The 21,793-nt window shown below is 42.3% G+C and overlaps 1 protein-coding gene across 1 annotated transcript in view; it reads right to left on the bottom strand.

Moving 5' to 3' along the window:
• LOC122798649 (zinc finger protein 615-like) overlaps positions 1-21,793 on the bottom strand; it is a 386,097-nt gene that overhangs the window by 194,744 nt on the left and 169,560 nt on the right. The window contains exon 3 of the mRNA XM_044067732.1: positions 4,275-4,397. Within this exon, the coding sequence (XP_043923667.1) occupies positions 4,275-4,397 (123 nt within the window). The remainder of the gene's footprint in view (positions 1-4,274; positions 4,398-21,793) is intronic.

Here is a 21,793-nt window from a genome sequence, read left to right as displayed (position 1 = left end):
TTAAGACAGGCTTCCAAACTTTTGTATTAATTAAAGAAATTTACCGCAGAATTTTTTGTAAATGAGCAATTCTTTTAAAGTAATGGATAAAAGGAGGGCTATAGCCCTGTTAGTCAGAAAAGTTGGCCTCTTGATGCAAGGAGAGCTTGTGCCTGGAACCGTGTTTCTGGAGAACGTGCTACAATGAAGCACAGATCATTCCAGAATAATTTAAAGAAGCCCTAATATTTTCCACTAGGAATTCCCAAAGAAGGAAGCTGGTTGACAGTACATTTTGACAGTCTTAACACTGGTATTGCAGACTGTCTTCTCTGACAGATTAAGAGAAAGCCCTTTATAAAGTATTTCTTGTTTCAACTGCATAGGCAAGAAAAGTCTGCACAAGTACTTTTATTATTTTTGTTCGTAGATTCACAGTTATTCCAAGGCTGTTGAGTGTTATTTCCCCTTATGCCTTGCCTGTATCCTGTCTGTAGCTATAACTAATTAATCCTGGGGTAAATTTGTGGATCACAATCCAATCATCCAGGTTATGTTAAAAAGAAGACAGTAAATTGTACTGCTTAACATGTATAAGAAATTTACTCCAAAGGTTTTGGAGCCACTGGTTATATATATATCTGCCCCTCTGTCATGTTTTATGTATCTGGTGGTGTAGACTTAGTTCCCTTTTATGGAACTGGATTTGTGGAGACAGTGGAGGTCCTGAACACCCAGATATCCAATAGCATTAGTAAGCGAGAGATAGCTCCCTCAAAGCCTACATCAGCCTCTCCTGGTAGCTCAGAGACTTATAATGGCTTGATTTGCTTCTGCAAAATGTCCACCCTTTTTCCTATTTTTACATTTAATCTTTCATTAAATCACAGTTTCAGTTGATTTTCTGTACAAGGTACAAACTTGCTGAGGGCAACAGTGATTATTCTATGGAAGGGAATAATTTCCTGCTTGAGTGATTATTCTACATCAGGGAATAATTTCCTGCTTGGGTGATTATTCTATGGCAGGGAATAACTTCCTGCTCAGATTATTTTATGGCAGGGAATAATTTCCTGCGTGTGTGATTATTCTACATCAGGGAATAACTTCCTGCTTTTTCTGAGGTGTGGACATCATTGGTTGGAGACCTAACTGCTTTCTTATTGGTTCTTTCCCTTTTCTCCCCTCAGACTAAAAGTGGCTGGTGACGTTCTGTAGAATGCAGCAGAAATCTGCATTCAACAGATGTAGGCACTTTCAGTTTCAGATTCTGTTTTAGGAACATTGATCAACTTCATCTTCTAGTTAAAGCAGTATACATTACACATATAAGTAACAGTACATCATTGCACATCAACAGCTGATCTCAAAGCCAGTCTAGCACAAATTATTTAATATCTACCTTGTTTTGGTGCTTGATACATTTTTTACCTCCATTTATTCCTTTACCCCAAACCAGTACCTTAATTAGGAGCTGAAATGCAATTATCTTTTATTATTTGATCTTCAAAAACTGACCTTACAACTAGGCTAGTCTAAAATCCTGACTGTATAAACCTAATGTATTGCTGATACCATATTTAATCTATGTATCCTATTTTTCTTGAACTAATTGTTTAACCCAGGAACCAAAGCACTACTGTATTTTCTCTTTCTTCCCTGACACATCTCACACCTTCGGTCAGAATGGAAGATCTGCCAGCTTATCTGCCTCTGTTGCCAGCCTCATAGTATTTGGTACACTTAAGGAATGTACAAATTGCCTGATGCTCACAGATAATGACCTTTTCTTCACCTCCTCACTGTCTACTTGTTAGAGATGCAAGTACTTAGGAAAATTTGAGGCTACACTCTCACAAACAAACCCATCCTGTGTGCATCACTCACCTACACCACACTCTGCACATACCCACACAAAATTATTATACACTGAGGCATTAAAAAAATCACTGCCCAAGCTGCAACAGACTAGTTGGTGCAAGGCCCAGTGTAAAATAAGCACTGTAACACTGATTAGTGACAAAACAACTGAGAGTCACCAGGAAACACACATCTTAGACCAATTACACCAAAGCAATCTTCAAACAAATGTAGAAATGAATTACTGAGAGGTGACTGCATAGTTAGGCACAGGGGCTCTACCCTCATAAGGCTAGACTAAATGTGTGACAGTGCACTGCCTCTCAGAAGTCGACTGCTAAAATTAAAGGGGCCATTAGGATCCTTAAACCAAACAAAATGAGTACAAGATGGTAAAGGCTCGTGTTGGGGTAAACAACCTTGGTGCAGAACCCTGTTGGACATGGATAGAGATGAAGGATAAATAAAATTATAGATATGGAAACATCTGTATCTGTATACATCTATCTCTCTCTCTCTCTCTCTCTCTGTATATATGTGTGTGTGTATACACACACACACACACACACACACACACACACACACACACACACACACACACACACACACACACACACACACGACAGAGTTCTCCATGCATGTCACACAAATGGAAGATCGACGCTACTTCTAAGTGGAATCATTCCATCACCAAAAATGATGGCAAGGAATAAAGAAAACATGATTGTCTTTAAACAAGTGAATAAACATGTGGTGTCATTCTATGGGGATACAGTATGTGTCAGCATGGGATGAGATGCCTGACAACCATAATTACTTTGCCATGGACATTTTGCACCTTTCATTTCAAGGTTTCTGCATACTGGCAAAAGATTTTACAGGCTCCATTGTTCCATTTTTAGACAAGGTCCAGCTGATGGACCCCCCCCCAACCTAACTTCCAAAACAAATCAACTAATGGACCATACTAAGGTGGCTCTACTTAATACTAACAAATTAAGCAACAAACTGCTGGACCTTGTGGCCCCACTTAATCTGAACCACAGCCATGTATGTATTACGGAAACCTGGTTTAAATGCTCAGAACACTCTATAACCTGAGTTTTGTGTGTACCACTCCATTAGATATCCGGGAAACTACGTTCACGTATACATATTTGTTACAGACCAAGTTACTGTGAGACAGATACCTATAGTCCCTCAAGCAGAGCTTATAGAGAACCAAATCACACTAAGATCAGAACCCCTCTCCTGTCTCCAAAAAATATCACACATTTATAAATATCTATTTATTGTTGATTGCATTCATTTACTGTGAGTTTGACAGTGTAGAAAGACTATTGGAAAGGCGACAGAGGTTTGTAAATGAAAAAGATCAAGGGCCTAAACGATCTGAAATAAGAAAGACTGTAGGATTTATCCTATACTCAATTTCATATGGAATCCTTAGGGGAGACGTGTGACTTTCTTTTAGGGTTATAAGGTATTTATAGTTCAAGAGCTCATAAATTCACTGCCTGGTATGACTGGCTTGGCCTTCTTTGAAAGCAGAGGCAAGGCCTTAAGATAACTACTGGCAAGGTGGAAATGGTCTCACAGCTCACTTGCCTTGTAACAAAGATCCTATGATCTCATTTAGTAAGAGACATCTGGAAGGGGGTGTTGTACTTGATAAATGGTCTGATGAATGCTGAGTACAAGGAAGTGATGACCTCTTTTGACCTTGATGATATTCCTTTAGTAATTAGCTGTGCTAAGTAAATATTTTCTAACAACTGTTGACTGTGATGGTCAAAAGAGAGGAAATTATCAACTTAGCTTCATAGGTCTCTGACTACATTTCTTCTTTGTAGTTGTATATTGTCTATACAGACCAGTGAGGAAAAAGGTTATCTACCAAAAGTTATGAAACTACACCTTCTAGTTTTAGTTTGAGCCCATTTTTAGTAAACAGTTTACTAGGGAGAGTTCAGTACCCCTCTACTTTCAGCAGTACTGTTCACCTTTAGCTTTCAGTACCATACAATACTGTATAGTGTTCATTTACTGAACTCCCTAACCCTTCAGGGGGTCTCAGATGGTCTTTTTTAACAAGCTGTCATTCTTCTGCTGCTCACCCCTCCCCCACCTTTCAGCACTGCTTCAATAGTGGATATTTAAGATTATCAAATTCCTCCCAACCTTGATTTAAAAGGCTTCAGAAGAAAGTTCATAAAACTGCAAAGAGGATCCTTGTATGACAGTTGGACTTGGGTATTTCACAAATGATCTTGTTTTTGGGACCACTGTAATGTATCAAGTTGGGATGCTTTTAAGTTTTTGGGGGACTGGTGTGCCCATCTCTAATAGACACACATCATATTATTCCTTATTCACACTATTAGTTTAGAGTTAAATATGGGAGGGAAAAATTCAAAGCATTTTCCTGTACTTACTGCTGATACTGGTATCAGGAAGCTGCATTGCCTGCACTGCTATGCCTCCTTCACTGACAGCAGATAGGATAGTTTCATCTTTCTTAATATATACGCAAAGATGCTCCACTGGGATATGATACCCTGCAGATAAAATCAGCAGAAATTGCACAGTTAGAAAATATGCCTTCTGGAAGCCTGCATTATCTTTACAATTACTTTTTTATAGACAGCTGATGGACAATGTTAAATATTGCATCATTTCATGAAGAACCATGTACAAAGACTGTCTAATCTGTAGTCAGATAGCTACTTTCCATATTCTTACATGGTATTATCTCTGCATACCTTACTGAAATGAACATAACAACAGTATTCCATTTAAAATATAAAAAGTAAACAGCACAAGCAGCTCCTAAAAGTCGAGACTGTATCAAGGAAACTTAAATGTAAAAGCAAAACAGTCCAAATTCCATGGTCCAAAGCATAAACAAATACTTTAATTAAAATAAACATGAAAAGGTGATCACTTTGGGGTAAAATAAACCCTTCATAAGATTTAATAAAACAGTCTTCACATAACAATAAATAAATTATTAGCATCCAATCACATTTCACATTTCTCTCATGTTTCACTCATGTTTTTGTGTTTAATTAAAGTATTTGTGCTTTGGATCATGTTAATCAGATTGTTTTGCTTTTACAGTATTCCATTTAAGCAAAATATTTCTACATTTTATGTAATTTCTGCACCAACTTCCTTCTCATTGCTGACATTTGGAGATATTTTGTGCTGACAACATACATTATTTATATATCTCATCTCATGATATGGGAAAATGAAAGAAATATAATAGCTAGTTCACAGTTAACGCTCATAGTAAATTGTAATGTAAGACCAAAGTCTCCATCAACCATTATACTTTAGACCACAGATTTAATTCATTACTCATTAGAGGTGACCTCTGTTTTCTCACATCAGTCTCTTAATTTATTATTTGTCTCATAAAAAAGTAAAGGTTCTTTTCCATCTTCTTGTGATAAACATTCTTGCATTGGCTAGACCAGTCCATAAGATGTAGTATTGGTCTGTTTTCAAGTTGAGAGTCAGAAACATTAAATAGAATCAAATTTATCTCAACCACAAAGCCTAAAAGAATAAAAAAATCTCAAGAATTCTTTCAATAATACACAGTCATAGATAATGTATTTCCAGTCAGCTTTGATTTATATTTTATTTCTCCAACATACTAATTGGTATATTGCCGCGGTGGTACGGCGGTAGTGTTGTTACCTCACAGCAAGAGGTTCTCCTGTTCGATTCTCGGCTTGGCTTGGGAGTGCCTTCTGTGTGGAGTCTGCATGTCCTCCACACGGTTGGGTAGCGTTTGAAAGACATGCATGCGTAAATGGGCGTGCCTTCGATGAAGGTTGAGCGTCGAGCTGGCACCTCAGCGTTTCGTAAAAAAATCTACTGCCAATCATTAGCGGGCCAGAGTTCCGCTGTGGCAACCCCTTACCGGGAAAAAGCCGAAAGACCAACAACAACAACTAATCTATTATTGGTACTCATCTCTGAAATCTTGTAAGGGGTACAAAAAGTCCCATGTAGACATTTCTAGGTAAAGAATAAAACCCTTAGAAGTCCATTTGATCCTTATGAGGTAATATTTTGTCTCCCTCTCTCCTTTTTTCATGTTTTACTGTTAAACTACTTCTCTGGCTCAGCAGATACTCACTTGAGCAGACAGTTTGCTGCTTGGATAATCGTGAAAATACATAGTTCTGATAAACAGAAATGGATAGGTACAGAAACTGTAATAGAAACTAAAATCAAGTCCACACAGACCAGAGTACGTTGACCACACCACAGGGGGAAACAGTAGTGAAAACCCAATCCACTATACCATATACAATAAAGACAGAAATTAAAATCATCTGCATTTGGATGCAATGGAAAGAAGAATCTGAATGTTAACAGAAACCCATTAATGAGTATTACCAGAAAATTCCACTTAAGTTAACGACTGAAACCAGTGTAGAGACATATGGGGAAGAACCCTTAGAGCTGGACATGGAACCTGGGCTACTATGAAACTGACTATTACTGAAGTAAAAATAAAACAAGTGCCAGAACTAAAAGCAGAAGAAAGACACTGACATGGACTGCCTTTTGAAAAAGTGGGAACAGAAGGGGGAAATGACAGAAAATATCTCTCCTTATTTGTGGGTGAAAAGTCTATACACATTATGTGAGGACAGTGTGCTGATGAAAGTGTTCTTAACTTTGAAGATTTGCAGATAAATAATAAACAATGAACATTTTAAGAACCACAGTGGGAGGATAACACATGAAGCATGGCCATAGGAAATATACCCAGGACAGAAGGAGCCCAGATTAGCTGGGTAGCCTCATCCCATAGCCATTTTCTGAGTTGAAGAATGAATTCCTATACAAGGTAAATACAGATGAAGCACTACACTGACTTTAGAACACTTGTGATGAAATCACTACACAAGAATACTTTGGAAGGACACTTAGTGATGAACAAAAAATCTAGAAGTTTAGCTATTACACTGGTCTAATTAAACACAACAAGGTCTATGCTGCTTAGAATGTCAAAATACAGCACCTCATCCCAGGTTCAAAATTCCACTGAATCCTAAACCAGCCACTGAAGTTCCATTTGATCTGTCAGTATGAATCTTGTAGGTCCATAATTAGTAACTTCTAATAATCAGTACAAATACACTCTAGTAATTGCTGACTATATCACTAACATTCCTGAACCAGGATACTATGAGAAATACAATGCTAAGTCAAAGCCAAAGAATTTATTGTACTTTTCTCCAGGGTAGGATTCCTAAAGAAATATAGACCAGAAAATCTTGCGTCTTCCCAGTGTAATGCACCAACATTACCAGTATTTAAAATTAAAACAGTTAAAATTTTCAGTGTAAAACTCTTAAACCAATCGTCTAGTGGAACAATTTAATAAGATTCTAAAATCTTTGCTAAAGGAGGCCACATAACAATATGGGAATTATTTTTGCTGTAAGAGAGGTGCTCCAAGATTCAACAGGATTTAATCCACTTTAGTTAATACATGCCACACAGTCATGATGTTTGTTGGGCATAGCAAAGGAGACTTAAGAGAATCAAATAATCCCACTGAATGTATGAAAATAACAAGTTATGTCTTACCATAACATTCCATCTGTGTTGTTCATCTTCTTTCATTCATCACTAATGGTTTCAGTTCCAAGCCCTTGGAACCGAGTCAGCCTATTACCAAGCTTGTGCCAGCCACAAAACTCTTGAGCTAAGTCTCTACCCAGAATGCCCTTTTCCCTGCTACCTCAGATTGAGTTTGCTAAGAAAGGGAAGTAAAGCTGAGGCCACTTCTGCGCAAGTACCTTAGGGCACCACTTAGACCCAAGGCATCCCCAGGAGCCTTTGGAGAGGGAAGGAGGGTGGGGTGTGATGAATGAAAGAAGATGAACAACACAGATGGAACATTATGGGAGGACATAACTTCTTTATCTGATGTTGTTAATCTTCTTTCCATTCATCACTGATGGGACAGAATCCCAAGCTACCTTGAGGTCCATGGGCGGCCCTTATGGAAGAACATTCCTGAGTACCATTGAGCCAAAGACAGCTCTCCCTCTGGAGACCAGTTCCAATTTGTAATAACTGATAAAGGTATGAGCCTTAGCCCAAGTAGCTGCTGTGCAGATGTCATCCATGGAAGCCCTGGAGTGGAATGCTATAGCAGTTGCCATAGATCTAGTGGAGTGAGCTTTAACTTTTGGCATGGGTTCATTATGGAGGGAATAGATGAAACGTATGCAGTCCCTTAGCCATCTTGATAATGTAACCTTGGAAACAGCCTCTCCCATTTTGGGCCCAGAAAAAGAAATGAAAAGTTGTTCAGATTTACGGTTAGCTTTGGTCTCAATTGTCTGTGTATGTCTAAGGAGTGAAGGCAATACTCTCCTCTATTGGAAAAAGTCAGAAAAAACACTGGTAGAATAATGGTCTGGTTAATGGAGAATTCAGAAACAACTTTGGGAAGAAAGGATGGGTTCATCCAAAGTGACATTCTGTCTTTATGAAAGACCAGATAGGGCCTCTTGATACACAATGCCTGCAGCTCCAATACTTTTCTGGCAGAGGTAATGGCTACTAGGAGCAAAGATTTCCAAGACAAAAACTTTAGGCCACACTTAGCAGTAGGCTCAAAAGGTTTTTGAGTCAAAGACTGAAGGACTAGGGTGAGGTTCCATGATTCCACGGGCTGTCTGCCAGGAGGCCTGAGATGAGAGGTCCCCTTGAGGAAAGCCTTGCAAAAGCATAAAAGATAAGACGGGTGTCATCTATACCATTATGGAAATTGGAAATTGGCACTAGATGTACTCGTACCGTACAGGCAGAGGCTCCATTATCAAAAAACTTAGCCAAGTATTGAAGCACTGCAGTAACTCGAGCGAGTGGCTCGCAGTGACTTGGATTTCTTTAGGTGGAGCATGTATATCAATTCTGAGTTGGACATGGCTTTGTAAGTCAGGCAGAGATCACCTTTGAGTAAGCGATATGCCACTGAGTACAGCCAGAGTTTTTCCAGTCGCACTGCATAGGATATATGTTTGAGGCCAGTAATCCTCTTGGTGAGGTACTTTTGTGGTCCTTCCAGCTGTTGGAAGTGTCTTGTGAGGTACATCCCAAATGGGGCATTGTACTCTATGATGGGTCTGATGAGTGACGAGTAGAGGGGCACTATAACCTCTTTATTTCTAGATGTGAACTCTTTAATAATTAGATGGGCTACATAGAAGGATTTCCTAACTACTTTGGCAATATGATTGTCAAAGGAGAGATTACTATCTACCTGGGTCCCCAGATCTCTTATTACCTCTTCTGTATTAAGGGGGCTGCCACCTATGTGGTATTTCATGGGTGTTTTGTTTTTCCCAAATGGGATGACTATGCATTTTTTGGCATTTAGCTTGAGACCATGACTTTGACACCAGGTGTCCATCTCAGTAAGGCCCTTTTGGAGAATGTCAGTGTCAGCCAGAGAGTCAATTATGGCTCCCAGTTTGCAGCCATCAGTGAACTTAGATAGCCATAGTCCTCCTGTGTTTGCCTGTACTTCTGAGAAGTATATGCCGAAAAGTAGGGGTCCCAGGACTGAGCCTTGTGGGACACCACTTGTGACTGGTTTAGAGTCGGACCTGGAGCCTGCTGTTCTTACCGTGTGAGTTCTGTCAATAAGCCAGTTGGCAACCCATCTTGTGACGTAGGGGTTTATGTTCAGGCTGGTGAGGTTTTCTATAATTCCCGAGTGGAGAATGGTGTCAGAAGCCTTGGCAAGGTCAAGGTAGGCTGTGTGTACCACCTTCCCCTCATTTATGGCCTTGGTGACTGTCTCGAAGAATTCAGCCAGGTTTAGTAGGCATGATCTGCCCTTAACAAAGCTGAACTGGGTCGGATCAAGTGTTTGGAGGTTCCCAATGTCTTTGTTAATGAGCTTCATAATGATGCGCTCCACAGCCTTGCAGACCAGGCTAGTCAGGCTTATGGGGCGATAGTTACCAGGGTCAGTTGTGGCCCCTCCTTTGTGGAGCAGAATAACCACTGCTGTGTGCCATTCTATGGACACATAGCCTATGGAGAGGTTGAGGTTGAACAGTGTGTTTAGGTGGGGGATAATTTTGTTCTGTAGTTCGTGCAAGATGCAGCCTGGGACACCATCTGGCCCCATTGATGCTGTGCTTTTGGCTTTTGAAAGGGCTGTTTTCACCTGTGCACCTGTGATTTCCGGGACACTACATTTTTCCAGTACTGTTGTGGGCCCTTTTGGGGGTGAGAGTGGGGTGAAGTTTGCACTGAATCTATCTACCAGGATGCTGGCAATATCAGTAGGTTCAGTATATTTTGTACTATTTTGCACTAGCTCAGAGCATATCTGCGAGTTGCCACTTAAATTCTTGACATAGCTAAAGAAGGCTTTGTGGTTATCTTTCAAATCCTTGGCTATTTTTCTTTCGAAGTTAGCCTTGGATGATTTTATGAGGGACCTTAGTTTCTTACTGATACTGATCAGAGATGTCATTCCTTCTTGGGATTTGTTTTTTTTTCTGAACTAGTTTCCTCCTTCTATTGTACAGCCTGTTTATGGCAGGGGTCCACCAGACTGGTTTCCTTCTCTTAGGCGAGTTAGTTTTGCTTTTGCTAGGGATGGCATGATCCATGCATCCTTGTAGGTGCTCATAGAGTGCATTTGTAAAGGTTCCTGTATCTTAGACACTGTTATCCTTTAGCATGGGGGCTGTGAAACTTACCACCTCTGTCTAAAGTAAGGTAAAGTTTGCTATAGAAAAGTTTTTCACTGTGGTTTCCTTGGTTGGGGGTGGTGGTGCGGTGTGGACATCCAGAGTCGGAATCCAGTCACCTCTCTGCTTTAACATCTCCAGGATGTCTCCGAAGGAGACATCATCAGGAGGTGACAGTGGGGACCCTTCACCATCATCGTAATCCATGTCTTCCATTAAGGACTCCTCAGGTGAGTTCACGTGCTTCCTCTTGCACATCTTCTTTCAAGGGGGGTCCTCAGTGGGGGTCTCTGAGGAGGACTCGGAAGAGTGGGTACCCTGAACAGGGATGTCCTGCGGCTTCTCTGCCCAGTATCCTGGGGGGGTGGTCTGTGACAGCTGTAGCTCAGGGGGTGAAAACTGGGGTTCTGACATCAAAGGAGTGCTGCCAGAAGCAAGAGCCCTCTCTATCGTGCAGAAGGCAGGCTCACCCAAACAGGAATGGAGGCCTGGAACTGAGAAAGACAACCTCAGGACCGGGGTCAAACCCCACTCCGATGAACCCGCCCCCACATATGGAGCCTCAAGCAGGATTGGTGTGGATGCAGCCATCAGCGCTGAGGATGGAACCAAGGAGAGGAGCGCCTCCGTACCCTGGGCTGATGCGCCTGTCCCCCAATCCCTAGAGTGAGGAAGGACCAGTTCAGTGGGAACCGAAGACCAAAGGGACAAACTCGGAGCCAGAGTGAGATGCACTGTAGGCGTTGAGGTGATGGGTTCCAAGAAGGATGTCGGAGCAGAAGGCTTTGGAACTAAGGTGGTCAAAGGAGGAGTGTAATATGGAGTCCGTGGATAAGGTAACCCAAGTCCCGCAGGTGGATGGGTCTTAGAAAGTGAGGGAATCCCCTGGCTAACAACAGCTAGTTTATAAGATGCACCATGTCCTGTTCTGAAAGGCTCCTGGTAAATCTAGTGGTTACTCCAGATGGAGAGTCAGGACATTCAAGGAATGGGCTACACACTTGGCCCAGAAATGAACCTATGAAGGGGGAGTATCAGGTCCGTGGTGCAAGGACTGCCAGCACCAAAGTCTCTAGTTTCGAGACCAGAAGTAAAGGGGTCAAATCCAGTGAGGTCGGTACAATGCTCGGTGCCGAAGTGTCACTCGGAGCCAAAATGGTCAGTTCCAAAATGGAAACTAATGGCATAGTCAAAGGTGTGCCCTGAGCCGAAGTGGCTACAGGTGCCGAAGTTGAAATAGGCATAGTAAGGTCTATGATCAGTTCTGGAGGCAGGACTGGTGCCAAAACAGGCGTCTGTATCAAAGATCTTGAGATGGCCACAGCCAAATAGGCATATTTAGCTGAGAGCTCAGCTATGCGGCAAACGAGATCTGATGTAACAGGAAGAAGGGAATTCTGGGCAGAGACTTAGCTCGAGAGGTTTTTTGGCTAGCGTGAGCTTGGTAATAGGCCGACTTGGTTCCGAGGGCTTGGAACCATACCCATCAGTGATGAATGGAAAGAAAACTAGCAACATCAGATTAAACCTTATAAACTTGCAAGATAGATTAAACTGATGTGCCAGCAATGTGGGAACATATGTAAAGGGCACAACAGATGAAGGAGTACAATAAATATGCCAGAGAGTTAAAAAGAGGGGAAAAATAATAGCATTAGCTCTTGATGCTGAAAATAAGTTTCTAGTAAAGTGATAAGGGTCCTTTGAGGTGACAAACTAATGAAGTGAGCTACAAAATAAGAGAAAATGGTAAAAGATAATCAGAGCAGGCATAAAACATAAACGTGCTAAATCCATGAACAGAAGATGAATCTTCTGTACTTAGCATGGAAGGTGATACCCAAAACAATAGCAGAGTATAAGAGACTCTGATCCATACTGTGTAAACAGACACAACATTCTGTAAGGTCCAGAAGAAGCAAGAGAATTTTTACTGAGAAATAAAGAGGTCATTTCTGAGCTACAAAAGGTAAGACTCCCGTACATAAAAAGGTGCATGGTAGCAACAGATGTAACTTTTGAAAACTTGGAAGGCATCTTATATGTAGATCCAGTCTTAGTTGGCTCTGACAGTTGCCTCTGTATCAAAGATCTTGAAATGGTCACAGCCAAATAGGCAGATTTATGCTCAGTCGATAACTTAGGGACCTTTGATCTCCCAGGCTTGCTCTGATCACCCGATGATGAAGAAGGAACACTGGAGAATATGAAGGTCTCCCCAAACACCATTATATTGGGTGACTTCAACTACTCAAACATAGACTGGGAGCACTACTCAAGCCCCAACACCCTCGCCCAATGGTTCCTAGAATTTATAAACTCAAATGCTATGGAACAACTGGTCACCACTCCCACAAGAGGGGAAAACATATTGGACCTGATCATCACCAATATGGGGACTCTATGTTCCATACCAGAGGTATACCCCTCATTGGTAAGATCTGACCATAAATTAATCTCACTGGATTCCATATTCCATCCCCACCCCCAGCCAAGGAAACCACGATGAAGAACTTCTCAACAGCAAACTTCACACTTCTCAAAACCAAGGTGGAATCCTTCAAAGCCCCCGGGCCAGTGGAAAATATGGCCAAAACCACAGAATCCTTTACAAACGCATTCTATGGACACCTACAGGAATGCATGGATCATACTATCCCAAATAAAACCAAGACTCACTCCTCCAAAGGCAGGAGACCTGTCTGGTGGACCCCAGCCATAAATAAGCTATACAACAGAAGGAGGAAGCTACTACATGATAGAGCAAAATCCCAAAAAGGGAAGGCATCTCTGAACAGTACTAGCAAGAAACTACGATCCCTCATAAAATCATCTAAGGCCAGCATCGAAAGAAATATTGCACAAGATGCTAAAGATAATTACAAGGCCTTCTTTTGTTATCTCAGGAACCTGGGTGGGATCTCCCAGATATGCTCTGAGTTAGCCCAAAATGACAAAAAATACACTGAACCCACAGACATTGCCAACATCCTGGCAGACAGGTTCAGTGCAAACTTCTCCCCCCCTTCCACCCCAAAATAGCAAATGCCTATCCCAGCAGAGTGTAGCCTCCCTGACATCACAGATACACAGGTGAGAGCTGACCTCTCCAAAGCAAAAAACACAGCATCAATGGGACTGGACGGTGTCCCGAGCTGCGTCTTACACGAGCTCCAAGAAGAACTGAACCCTCACATAAAGTCATTGTTCAATCTCAGCCTTAATACAGGATATGTACTCAAGGAATGGCGTACAGCAACAGTGGACCCACTCCACAAAGGTGGTGCCACAACGGACCCCGGAAAATATCGCCCTATAAGCCTGACTAGCCTGGTCTGCAAAGCTATGGAGTGTATCATCATGGAACTCATAAACAAAGATATTGGGAACCACCAAACACTGGATCCTACCCAATTCGGCTTTGTTAAGGGCAGATCTTGCCTCTTGAACCTGGTCGACTTCTTTGAAATAGTCACCAAGGCCATAGATGAAGGGAAGGTAGTCCACACAGCCTACTTGGACCTTGCAAAAGCCTTCGACACAATACCCCACTTGGGCATCATAAATAAGCTCACCAGCTTAAATATCAACCCCTATGTCACAAGATGGGTTGCAAACTGGCTCAGGGATAGAACCCACATGGTCAGAATTGCAGGTGCCATGTCAGACTCTAAACCAGTTACAAGTGGCTTCCCACAAGGTTCAGTCCTGGGACCTCTCTTGTTCGGTATATATTTCTCTGAGGTACAAGCTAACACAGGAGGACTATGGCTGACCAAGTTCGAAGATGACTGCAAACTGGGTGCCATAATCGACTCACTGACTGACACAAGCATCCTCCAAAAGGGTCTCACAGAGACGGATAATTGGTGCCAGAGCCATGGCCTAAAGCTAAATGCCAAAAAGTGCAAAGTCATCCCCTTTGGGAAAAACAAAGTGCCCACAAATTACCACATAGGTCGTAATCCATTAAGTACAGAAAAAGTAATTAGGGATTTGGGGACCCAAGTAGATAGCAATCTCTCCTTTGACAATCACATTGCCAAAGTGGTTAGAAAGACCTTCTATATAACCCACCTTATCATGAAAGGGTTCACATCTAGATCAAGAGAGGTCATTGTGCCCCTCTACTCATCACTCATCAGGCCCATAATTGAATACAATGCCCCATTCAGGATGTACCTTACCCAACACCTGCAGCAACTGGAAAGACCCCAAAAGTACCTCACCAAGAGGATCAAGGGTCTCAAACAGATGCCCTACACAGTTAGGCTAAAGAAACTCCAGCTCTACTCAGTTGCTTACCGCCTACTCAGAGGCGATCTGTGCCTGACGTATAAAGCCATGTCCAACCCAGAATTAATGGACATGCTCCACCTCAGGAAATCCAAATCCCTTAGAGCTACATGCTCCAGGGACTTAAACCTCAGCAAAGAAATAGAAAAAAAAGACATGCTGGAGGGACAGATTCATATCCCAGAGGCTCCCCTCAGTCTGGAACAAAATCCAAATCCAAGTTAGGCAGAATCCCTCAATGACACTCTTCAAGAGAAACCTTGATGAATGGATGGGAGATCGTAGATTTACCCCTGGGATCTCTTCTGTGTCCCTACTAGACAGAGGCACAGTAAACTAACCTTAATAGGGCTATCTTCTGTGACCTACTATACAGAGGCACAGTCAACTAATCTAAAAGGGTGGCGAAAGCCAAAAGCACTCTGGCTAGGCTTATAAATGCCCTAGGGCAGATAGTATCAACCTATGAACCTATAAATCCTTTATTGTGTACACAGTGCATTTGAAGGATTAGCAGCTGTGCTACCTCAAGAATAGGGTTAGCAGCTGTGCTATCTCAGGAACAGGGTTAGCAGCTGTGCTATCTCAGGAACAGGGTTAGCAGCTGTGCTATCTCAGCAATAGGGTTAGCAGCTGTGCTATCTCAAGAACAGGGTTAGCAGCTGTACTATTGCAGGAATACGGTTAGTAGCTGTGCTATTTCAGAAACAGGGTTAGCAGCTGCGCTATCTCAGAAATAGAGTTAGCAGCTGTGCTATCTGAGAAATAGGGTTAGCAGCTGTACTATCTCAGGAATAGGGTTAGCAGCTGTGCTATCTCAGAAATAGGGGTAGCAGCTGTGCTATCTCAGAAATAGGGTTAGCAGCTGTACTATCTCAGGAATAGGGTTAGCAGCTGTGCTATCTCAGAAATAGGGTTAGCAGCTGTGCTATCTAGAAATAGGGTTAAGAGCTGTGCTATCTCAGGAGTGTGGATCAATACTGACTGTGTAACAGTGACACTGTATGACAAGGATGTCCCACAGTGTGGCTCAATACTGACTGTGTAACAGTGACACTACATCACAGGGACATACCAGAATGTGGCTAAATACTGATTAACTATATTGTCACAGTGACACTGCATGACAAGGACTTGAAAAAACAGTTAATTCATTCATAAAAACAGAGCAAATCATGCACTGACCATCACAGTAGTATTATTGGCCACAAGATTCTATAGACAGAGTAATAATGGGTACTCAGACCCACAATGAGATATGACCAAGCCCAGATAAGAGCTACACAGCAAAGTCTCCACTATATTTTACTATGAATGGCAGGAAATGGTATGTAGAAGAAGTAGAAAGGGGAATAAATAGCAAGCACAGGAAACAAAGAAAAGGTAAGGAAGATCCATATGGTAAGGGCTAGCAAGGGAATACATTTTTGTGGGACAGGTACCTTTTTTATATTTTCCAGAAAGGTGGATGGAAAATGTAGCATGGGGAATATGTAGATAGGATAAACGGTTTAAGGCTGGCAGCAGGAGCAGATAAACCAACACAAAAGACAAGACTGACAGGAGAGGTGCTGACACAGAGAAATGACACAAGGAGAAACAGACAAAATGAGAACAGACTGGTTCTAAGCAGGACCGGACTACAAACTGGAGAGGAAAATGAAACAAAGATAGAGAACACCATGACAGGGGATATGGTGGGGATGATGGCCAACTACAACACTGTAATGTGCCACACTTAACATATGAAGTCAGTCACCCCCCCCCCCAAGACCACCCTCACAGCTGGGCTCAGCCAATGTTGGCCCACTGGTTAGAGCCAAGCAGTTCTGTGACTCTACCCATTGGATGAGAATGTGCTTCAAGCTGGACATCTGTGACAGCCATCAGGTCTTCCACCTCCTACCAGATGATATAGCAGAACCCCCCCCCAAGTGACACTCACCAATAAAGAGGCTGCACCTCCCACCAGGGAGAGTAGGTTGCCACAGAGTCCTCCAGGTTGCCCCTGCTGGATGACCTATACTGCCATACTCAGCAGGATCTGGAGTCTATTGGGGACCAAACAAGTGATGCAAAGCAGGTGTACAGTGTGGTGGACACTGTTGTGCTACATCCACTGCTGCAGGTAACACTGCCTATCATATGAATATAAATGGAGATAAAATAACAAAAGGCAAACAAAAAAGTTGACAATAAAAAGAAAAAAACAAAGGCAAAAATAATTATCCATGATGTGTGACCTGTGTGGCACTGAGGACACCATGGCATGTATCCTACCACAGAATTCCAGAAGGAATACACATATGACAGCTAAACCTGGCATACAGGACATTGTCAGACCCCACTCTGATGGACCTCATGTATATCCACAAAACAGACAGCACTGGAATTATCCATTCTAAAGACTTAAACCTTGCCTGTGCTATAAATAGGACCTGCTGAAGAGATAGGTGTGTATCCCAGAGACTAGCCCATATATGGAACAGGCTACCCATTCATGTGAAGCAGAGCTCCTCCCTAACCCAATTCAAGTGCAACTTGGACAACTGGATGGGAAAATGGAAATTTGTCCCTGGTTTGGCACCTATATCTCTAATGCAAACAGATAACCTGGAAATGATTCATCTTCCGGGCCCATGCTTACACTTATCAAGGGTATCAGAACTTGTCAGTGATTTGGGATGCATGGCTAGGCATAAAAAGGCCCTTGTGGTAGTTAGCCTAGTAAACACTTATGAACCTGTAAAAATCCACTAGTTATACTGTACCCTAACATAGGACATCATGACATGCCACCCAACAGCCTGTTATCTGCAAGCCTGTAGTATGGCAGGTATAACTGACACAGGCAAGGGTGGTGAAATGACCAAGTGTATGAGTTAAGGCATGGCAGACTGTGAGATGAATAAGGACATTACAGTGAGTGATGTAAACTAAATAGGTCCAAATCAGACAATGACACTCAGAGCGGGTGTTGCACACCCACTGACAGCTCAGTCTGCATCAGCATGGTACTGCTGGGAATCTCTGGTGGTTGGAAGGACACTAGCAGAGCCACCGATGGCTTATCTAGTGGCCAATGCTTATTAGTGCCCAATGCTGGTCCCTGAAGTACTGCCCCAACCCCTTTGCTCTTCAAGGGGAAGAGCAAAATAAATAAATAAATAATATAAAAAAGGACTTCTGTGTCTTGGAGAAAGACAACTGGTGCATCACCTTCTACAACAGCCTATCCATGGGCCCCCCAGCTCGTCAAATGAAGGACAGTGAATTGATGCCCCACCCTCAGCATTATGTGAAGAGGAAAAAAAAACAAGAAAGGACTTTGGCCTGCTGCAGAAAGCCAGTTGTTGCAGTGGCTTCCTACAACAGTGATTCAGTGCCTATTCAGCTCTTGGAATGAACAGCAAACAGACAACTTTAACTCAATGTAGAAGGACAATTGGTGTATAGGTTACTACAGCAGGCAATCCTTACCCCCTTAGCATTTCAAGCAATGCATTCTGCAGGAACTCTCAGTCACACCCTCTAACACTTTACACCTGGGCAGTTGTCCCCTTTACCCCACCCCTGCTATGCTACTGGACAGTAGGACACCTCAATTTGCACTTTCATACAAGGTATATGATAATGCAAAGCAAATCTGTAAATAATGATGAAACTAATTAACAGTAGGTTACCAAGAAATATGCAGCTTTAACAAATACTGTATAAAGCTTACACTGGGTAATTCCTGCTGAACATAGGAGTTTGAACCTGAAGAAGTTGCTTAACAAACTGCTCTCTCCCTATTCATCCATTTTCTTGAAACATCCTTGAGTAGAGGGTCCATTTGCAGAGCTGCATTTAGAAGCTCAGTGTTTACAATGTTTGAAGGAAGTATTGTGCCTAGCCCTTCATCTCTAAAATAAGGGACCCTGCATCTGTACTTGTGCATGATGCATCCCCTGCATCATAGTCACAATCATGGGAGTAACAGACAACCAGAGAAGAGAGTCCACAAAGCTCAACCATCTCCTGCTTCAGATTCTTATCCTACATCCCCTCTACCTTGGTCCTCATCTTCTTCAGCAAGAACTTGTGGTAGAAGAGCATGTGGATAGGCCAGTACAAGGCTGTATAGAGCATGTGGATAGGCCAGTACAAGGATGTATGTAGATTGGTAATTTCAAGGCTATGAATGGCAGGGTAGCAGAAGTATACACATTCCTCCCCAGGATTGGTCAGTTCAGGGCTATCTGTGGATTGGTCAGAACAAGCTTGTGACTGATGAGGAAGAATGTATATACTTCTGTTACCGTAAGTCTCTCAAGTATTTTATTGTACCCATCACTGAAAACAGGGTTCCTGGATGGAGCTAAAGCTGCTGCCTTGATAGAATCCAGGAACACCACAGGTGGATCAGCCAAAGGATTTTTATATAAGAATTCATGAGACTCCTTGAACCTGCAAAAGCAATGATGTTTCCTTGCATCTGAAAGGGAAGGGTTTGGATCCATGAATGCATTTGTAAAACATCCTCTGGGAAATCTAGCACTTAAGGAACAGATGGTGCTTGAGGGTCAGGTGGGCCCATGTAAGCTCTGCATCTGAGCTGGTGTTCAAAATACTACATTATCTTAATATGAAAAACTTCATGGGTATCTCCAAAGGAGAAGTCCTCTGGTAGAGAAGCAGAGGAAATGTTATTCTCAGTGTCTTATTCATAAAGCTTCAATAGAAGGGATATGGTCTGCATAAAGCAGTTCATCTGCCTCTGAGGCATGGGAGTCAGAATCTTCAGGCAGATGTTCTGCTTTCCTTTTTGGTGCCACATATATAATTGATACTTCTAAGTCTGGCCTTTTTGTGTTTTACAAAGACATAAAATCCTCAGCCAGCTCAAAGTGCAAATCAGTGGGTACCTGGGAAGTGGAGGGGGCTGAGACACTGCACAGCCTAGGTCAAGGCAAGCTGGCAAGCATCAGCTTGGCCTTCGGTGTCTTGCACCTCATGGTTTCAGGTACAGATGCATAGAAGCCTTGGGTCATGAAGAGGAGAACTGAGACCTCAGTGTGGACTTTAGGAACCTCCTTGTCAACTAAAATCCTGGTAATTCCAGCTTACACTTCAGTAATGAGGATTAAGGCCCATGAAACCCAAGGGTCTTCAGTCTTAGCAGGCATGACAGAGATGTTGGCTGAATAAGACATACAAAATACCAATGGTGTAGTAACCTGTATAGCAGTTGTACAAGAGAATTTAGTAGAGACCACCTCTGAGGTACACGTCTGCAGAAGTATTTTGTTTTATTTATTATTTGACATTTGTTTTCCAGGATAGCCCAGCTGGACAGCTAGTGTCCATTTTCAGCAGAGTCCTGGACAGAAAAGCTCCAAATCTTTACAGAATAAGGAGTAATAAATGGTAGCAATTAAAAGTTACAGAGTTTAAATGATAACAACTGGTTAGGAAACATGCTGTAGAAAGGTTAACAATTTATAAAATACAAAGCTGAAGTACAAATATATGATCATAGCACTTTCGTAGAGTAAGTGTAGGTACAATATATGTACATAGGATTTTCATAGCAAGAACATATTTACAATATATGCAATATATGCAAAGAGCAACAGTAGAGAACATTATCAGTATTCACCAGAACCATCAGTAAAAAACATCCTACAGTAGGGTGAGGCTTCAGGGAGGTCCATTGCAGGTACGTAAATGGTTGGCGTAAAGGTATTTTTTAAGGAGGTTTTTGAAAGTGGATGAATAATTTTGTAACCTGAGGTCAGGAGGCAGGGTATTCCATGTTTTTGCAACTTCATGAGGGAATAGAGATACCCAAGAGCTGTTTTTACATGGGATAATTTAAATCAGAGTTTTGTTACGGATTGTAGTTGCCTATTTGAATTGTAGAAGTTTAGAAGGCCAGTCAGGGCAGGAGTTTACTCAGGATAGTATAGTATTTGGTGTGCTAGGTTGAGTTGGTGGTAACATAATAAATTGGGAAATTCTAGCCAGTGTAATGTATGTAGGGATTGACAGTGGGGGGAGCGTGACTGGCATAGGTTCACAGGTTGGTACTAGGATATTGACCCTAGGGCCTATAGAAGCCTAGTCAAACAATTCCCCGGATATTTCTTCCCACAATATTTACTTCCCTGGGCCCCTCTCAAGCAGGGCGACTGACGTGATCGCCGGGGTGAATTTCCTATCTCCCATCTAATTGCGTCATGGTTCCTTTTTAAGAGGGCAAAGGAGGCGCTCTGCTTGACATGTATGGGCAGTCTATTCCAGAGTATGGGGAGTCTCTGGGTCAGGTACCTATCCCTCCAGCATGTTTTGTTCATTGTGATGACAAGGTTTAGATCCCTGGAGCAAGCGTGTGGCTCTGATGGATTGGGATTTCTTTAAGTGGAGCATGTCCAACAGCTCAGGGTTTGACATGGCCTTGTATGTTGAGCAGAGATTGCCTCTGAGTAGATGATATGCCACAGAGTATAGCTGGAGTTTTTTTTAGATGGTCAGCATAGGGCATCTGCTTTAGGCCTGTGATTCTTTTAGTGAGGTATTTCTGCAGCCTTTCCTATCTCCCATCTAATTGCGTCATGGTTCCTTTTGAAGAGGGCAAAGGAGGCACTCTGCTTGACATGTTTGGGCAGTCTATTCCAGAGTATGGGAAGTCTCTGGGTCAGGTACCTACACCTCCAGCATGTTTTGTTCATTGTGATGACAAGGTTTAGATCCCTGGAGCAAGTGTGCAGCTCTGATGGATTGGGATTTCTTTAAGAGGAGCATGTCCAACAGCTCAGGGTTTGACATGGCCTTGTATGTTAAGCAGAGATTGCCTCTGAGTAGATGATATGCCACAGAGTATAGCTGGAGTTTTTTTAGACAGTCAGCTTAGGGCATCTGCT

This window comes from Protopterus annectens, chromosome 3.part1 (assembly GCF_019279795.1).
Source record: "Protopterus annectens isolate FY-2018-M chromosome 3.part1, PAN1.0, whole genome shotgun sequence".
NCBI classification, from domain to species: domain Eukaryota; kingdom Metazoa; phylum Chordata; order Ceratodontiformes; family Protopteridae; genus Protopterus; species Protopterus annectens.
The sequence above is the reverse complement of the archived record's forward strand: the minus strand, read 5'-3'. Positions and strand labels throughout refer to the sequence as shown.